Source organism: Mya arenaria, chromosome 7, assembly GCF_026914265.1.
Source record: "Mya arenaria isolate MELC-2E11 chromosome 7, ASM2691426v1".
NCBI lineage: Eukaryota > Metazoa > Mollusca > Bivalvia > Myida > Myidae > Mya > Mya arenaria.
The window spans coordinates 11,061,148-11,067,147 of record NC_069128.1 but is presented as its reverse complement, the minus strand read 5'-3'; the positions used below and the strand labels follow the sequence as shown (position 1 = coordinate 11,067,147).

General features: G+C 37.4%; 1 protein-coding gene across 1 annotated transcript; it reads right to left on the bottom strand.

The window, feature by feature from the left end:
• Positions 1-38: 38 nt before the first annotated feature.
• LOC128241770 (NXPE family member 1-like) lies at positions 39-2,692 on the bottom strand. The gene is made up of 2 exons (XM_052958853.1): positions 2,385-2,692; positions 39-2,126 (listed from the first exon to the last, which is right to left on the bottom strand). The coding sequence occupies exons 1-2, from the start codon at positions 2,647-2,649 to the stop codon at positions 610-612; spliced, it is 1,782 nt and encodes a 593-aa protein (XP_052814813.1). The 5' UTR covers positions 2,650-2,692; the 3' UTR covers positions 39-609.
• Positions 2,693-6,000: the final 3,308 nt, after the last annotated feature.

The following is a 6,000-nucleotide window of genomic DNA, read 5'->3' as shown; positions in this document are numbered from 1 at the left end:
ATATGTATCCGAGTATGTCATAAAAATGAAGAAAGAAAAGAAGTTGTGTCTTTTATTTTTCCAAACATTACACTTTCAAAATGGAAATGCAATTAAGGCTATATATGTGGCGTTGTAGCAGTTTCGGTCAGTAGTGATGAAATACATTTATAAATATACATTTTTTCTTAATTCATGGCATATTGAATTGTGTCGTGAACTTAGTATTATATTCGAATAGGTGTGCTTTAATTAAATCTAAAACAACAGACTGTTGTCCAGAATGCCCCTTTTGTGGGAAATTTAGGTAAATACCGTATTCTGGAGGCAAATGAGAATATACCAAATTCCAGAGGGAAATGGCTTTATATCATATTCTGTGGGAAAATTAGGTAAATACCGTATTCTGGAGGCAAATGGGAATATACGAAATTCCAGAGGGAAATGGCTTTATATCATATTTTGTGGGAAAATTAAGTAAATACCATGTTCTGGGGGAAAATGGAGTATACGAAATTCCAGAAGGAAATTGGTTTATATTATAGCCTGTATTATTTGAATGTAAAAGATAATTTGCAAATTACCTTTAATTTTTATTATCAGGCGAATGGATTTGTTTTCGGATGATACTCAGCATACATAAGCCAGAAATTGATCAATTTGAGCATCCAGGGTTTGGCCTTCTGGGTGAAGCATTATGCTGCCATACGCGACACTTATAGAAAATGTGTCAAGGTAAATTACCTTGTCTAGAATAGAGTTTAATTCCTCATAAATTATTTCACGGTACATAAGGGCTATTCTGACATCAAACCACTTATCATCTTGTGAACACTGGTGCGGCCCTTTAAAAAGTACTTTCGAAAGAGGATACTTTGCTTTCAACATGGTAATTGGTTTAACTAAACTTCTTAGTCTTCTTCGCAAAACTTCCAGGGGGTACTTTTGGAGATGTGTGTTCATTGTTATTAAAATGATTATCTCAGACCCATCGATGGACAGTGAACGTTTGTATAGTATGTCCAAAAGTTTGCCAGCAATGGAAGAAGAAACACATTTGGCGACGCTCCCCCCGCAGTGGTACGGCATAGAATGGATTGACCATTCAAAATGCATATTCTGTCTTGTATCAGTGAATAATAAACCATTAACATACTTTCGAATATGATTTGTTGATTTAAGTTTTGATATGATATTTTCGAAATACTGCCTCACAGTGGAATCCCCCATGGTGTAGAATCGTTTCCCTGCGAAGCAGCGCCGAATGGTGGCTGTATCCCTGACCTGCGTGTGGCGGCAGTGTAGCATTCGCCAGCCATGGTTAACCCCCAGTCCTGTTGGGTATGTTTCATTCCATGAAAACAGTGCTGATCGGATTTTGCACTCAGTTTGATTTAGTTCGAAGTTGTATACACTTTTCTCTCCCGCAAAGTATCTATTTGTATTTGAACACGATGCGGAAATGTTCAATACGATTGTGTTTTTAAGTTCAGCCACAAGTGGACAAAATATAATACCGGAATCGTTTCTTTTAAGTACGTCGAATTTCCGAGGTGTCCATAAAACTATAGGAGATCTGCAAGAGAGTAGTCGACTTTTAGGTTGCCCACAATAAATTGTCATGTTAAAATTGTGTTTTGTTAGGTTGCATATCTTATCGTAGCCTACAACATTAGGCACAGCAGAACAAGGTGTACTTTCTGTAAAATTTGTTTCTTGAAATATGACCCACACACCGTAAGGGCTCTTCAAAGAATACACGGAATCCCCATAAAGCTCCATGGCCAAGAACCGCCTGCAGGAGTTTGCGTATTGAGAAGCAATTATGGCACGAATCTCCGTAGGTCCCGACCAAAACACCTTTACAATGGCGACGTACGTGCCATCTCCGTTGTCGGTCACTGTACCAGCAACGACCGCAACAGGCTCTTCTGTTTTGGTATTCATCGAACCACTAGATGGAAGCTTAAGTGCCCGCACTGTAACCACATCTCCCCCGCGACTTTTCGGTCGTCCTGTGACGTCATACAAACGGATCAACACATGCAGTTCGTTTGTGTGTATGTTGTGACTCAGCAGAGACAAGTTCGAATAAAGGCCTGACGACAATTCACTGGAGGAACCACAGACTGTGTTTGCATCTTCGCCTGAAGGACAACACAAATGTAATTGATGTAGTTATAACTAAATTATTTATCATTAAATTGATGAACTTAATATAAAACTGCTGTAAAATTCCTCCTTGAATCAATATCCTCGCCGGATCTCACAATTCGTTATCATGACGCCCGAACAAATCTAGTGTTTGGGCTTAAAACATTTCATTTTACATGGACAATTCGTATTTCTATTTACTTACTTTCAAATCTTAATCAGCAATAATTCATATTACAAAATAAACTTACTGAAGGAAAAATGTAAGTTCGTGGTGAATTCTGAATGTCGTTTTCGAGATAAAAACGTGTAGTCCTTAAAGACATGTCCGTCTGTCTGGAACGACAGTTCTCTGTTTGGAATATCTAAGTTTCGCTCCGAACTTGTTACAGGCTCAAGATCTATGAAATTATTCCAGTTTATATAAACACAAGCAAGTGTCATTATCACTAGCACAATAAAGTGTCCTAGTTTCAGATTAAATACACTGCACGTGAATTTACTTTTCCTCGCCATTACAAACGTCTACGTGTATTTTCCATTTCAGGCCTATACTCATCGAAACTCATTATTTAAAACAGAAAATCCATATGGTAACATACTATTATGTAATTATTGCAACAGGTGGTGGTCGCCGACTACGTTTATTTGAAAGTTTTCTATGTTTTAAAGTGTTTGCCTATATGCTCAACTGGTACAATAACAGTTTATCGCAGAGTTAGAACTAAAAGGGCGTAATTATGTTTCAGAAACACCTGGAAATTTAAGTTTAACCATTTATGTTATTAGTTTATTCGGGATCGTTGGTATAAGAGTGAGGTTGTGCACACAAACGGGTTTAACCCCCCAGTAAATTTACATTATACTGACAGTTTCAAGGCGGTACCTAACAATCCTTGATAAACATACCTAGTTATTTATATAGTGTATATGCATTGTGTTGTTTGAGGATTTTTGTGTTGTTGTTCCATGTTTGTGATTTTTTTTGTGCTCTATGTCTATATGTGTTTACCCTATGCCATTAAACGGGGTTTATGTGTAAACTTTTGGCCATTGAGCTTTTTTTCTGTAGTTTTTCACATAGTAATTATTAGTGTGATGATAAGAGTTTATTTATACTCGCACTCGGGCAAAGCCCATTTAGCGAGTGCCCCGATTATATGTTTAGTCATATTTTTAGAGCATAGTGCACAAACAGAATGTAACCTTAGCTAACCTCGTTGTTTAACGTACACAAGTGTATAGCACTGTCACACGGGAACCCCATTTAACGTCCCTCCTAGAGGACGATTAGTATTTGCTTAGTGGTGCGGTTGGGAATCGGACCGGCAACCCCTAGATTGACATTCAAGTTTGTAAGCACTAGACCACGGATACACCACAAAGAAGTCGTGTTGCAAAACGGTACTTTCTTCAAGATGTCTTAACCTTTGCAATCTGACAACACATTACACATTACATTGCACCGATGGTTTGCCACGCATACGATCTCTTATAATCGTCATTTATATAAACTAAGAGCAAGCATTATGGGACGTGTTGAGGGTCTAGTTTGTTTGTTTTAGGTGTTTGTAATTGTGTATGTGGTGTATATATGTGTGTATCTAGCTCATTGTCGTTTGAACCATATCCTCGTGACCCTTAACAGTGTTTATTATTGAATTATCGGCTACTGGGCTTGTCCCTGCAGGTTTCATCGTATGATTGAAGCTTTGACTGATCGTGGTTTTTGCCCCGCCATAATACCACCATTGGAATTTCGAATCGTCTGTAACATCTCTAGCCTATCATTTGACTTTACACATCAAAGACAACCCGTCTGCCACCGTCAGCGATTTGTTCTATACTTTCACGTATCACGTGGAACTAGCTTCTGAAGAACACCTGCAAGAACGAGGCGGTGTCAAACGACACTCTTTGAAGTGCCGAAATTGACGTTTAGAAACCTCCATTGAATCGGAGTGTCTTTTCGGTACAAAACTGTTTTACGATCGTGCTTTTTTTAACTGATTGACGATCATTTTTCCCAACTTGTTGTTTATTTGTTTTCAAACAGGAGTTTACCATACTTACGAAATTACGTTGGCCCGATATCATTACCCGACGTTGGCCAAATCTCATTATGCTAATCCAGACACCGTTGACCCAACGCATGGGGCTTATAATGGTGCAAAGCGATACCTTCGGCAGTATGATATTCGCCCAAAATTAAATACGGTCGAACACCGTTGACTCGAAATCACAGAGAATACCTCGAGCCTCGGAAAATTCGAGCCAAACATCAACGCTTAGCTTCAGTCAAAATAAATCGGTCCTTAACATTTAGTTCGAGCAAGCGAGGAGTTCGAGCCAAGCGAATTTGAGCCAACGGGGCTCGAATGTGTGACGATAACCCAACTTTGGCACAACGTCGGTGGGTAACTGGATTCGATTTGGTAAAAGACCGAAGGCGGAGCTCCGTAAGCGGCATAGACTGCGCTATATTTCCTTTCAAATGGTAAAACATTAGAAAAGTTATCTTTGTTTAAAATCTTCAATCGAAGCGAAATATTGCCTTCCGACGTAGCATTTATGACACAATTTATCATGTGGTATACACACACTGTTTCTAATACATGACAGTGATTCAAACCACGGTCATTCCATCCCAGACCATTTGCTGCTTTCCAATTTTATGGGTTTTGAAGCTAAATGGTTTGTCATTAAAAAAAACAACTTGATAAACAAGTCAACAGTTTATTGAGTAATTAAAGGCCACTGGCCCCAAATACATAACATACAAGAAAGGCATGAGTTATGTCAGGGTAATTAATCGATACAAGCAAAGTGTAATAAAATTCATGATTACTTCCCCTTAACCATTAATGTTCAGAAGGAGATGGTAAACATAATAAGCTAGTTTTCGTAAATGTTCAGATTGATTTGTGTTTAATAACCTATAAAAATCTTCTAATTCTAAACATTTTCACCACATTGTTTTATTTGAACCAATACACTGGATGTAGCCACCTTATCGAATACATACTGATACGTTAAACCAGTGTGTATTCTGAGTGGGAACATGATTTGTTTCTTATGTTGTTTAATGATTAGTTTACGAGTGGTACTTTCCTCCTCTATATGGTGTTGGGTAACCTGAAACACTACAATTCAGTGTTATTTCGCGTGCAAATAGGTCAATGAACTTTAGAATATTCAGGAAATTTAAGTGATCTCTGACCTTATCATATTTTTTTTAATTTTTTTTTTTGAAATGCGATATAGCCTTACAAGTGACCACCAAATAATGTTTCGTCCTGTGTACGAGTTTTGTTTTTACATTTCGCAAAACGAAGAAAACGAAATATTTTTGGTAGAAAAGTTGTATTTGATATGGGGGAGGGGGTGGGGTGGATAATCCCCGTAAGAGAATGCTTTCGGTGAAAATGATAAGAAAAATATAATATTTGCTGTTTTCACTGCAAACCAGTGATAAAAGACTGCTGACTAAAGATCAGATCGCAGATTTTCATATTTTCGCTCCATAGTTTATGCATTTTTTAAATATTTTATTTTATAATTATATAATAATTAATGAAAGTGAGCGTAAAAAATCGAATTTCATTCACATAATATCATTCAAACTGTAAAAACAGAAACCAAGAGTGACATCGAGCAAATGGCATGTTACAGGCCGGCCATTCACTTAGACGCCTCTTTACAGTAAACTTTATTCATAATGTATAGATGCTTTTAATTGCAAAAATATGAAGTTTATACAAAGTCACTAAAATCGTATAAAAAAGTGTATTTACATCTTTATTTTCTAAATTGAACTTTGAATTGAAATACAGGTAGCTCGACTTTTTGCACATGCGTCTTCCATGA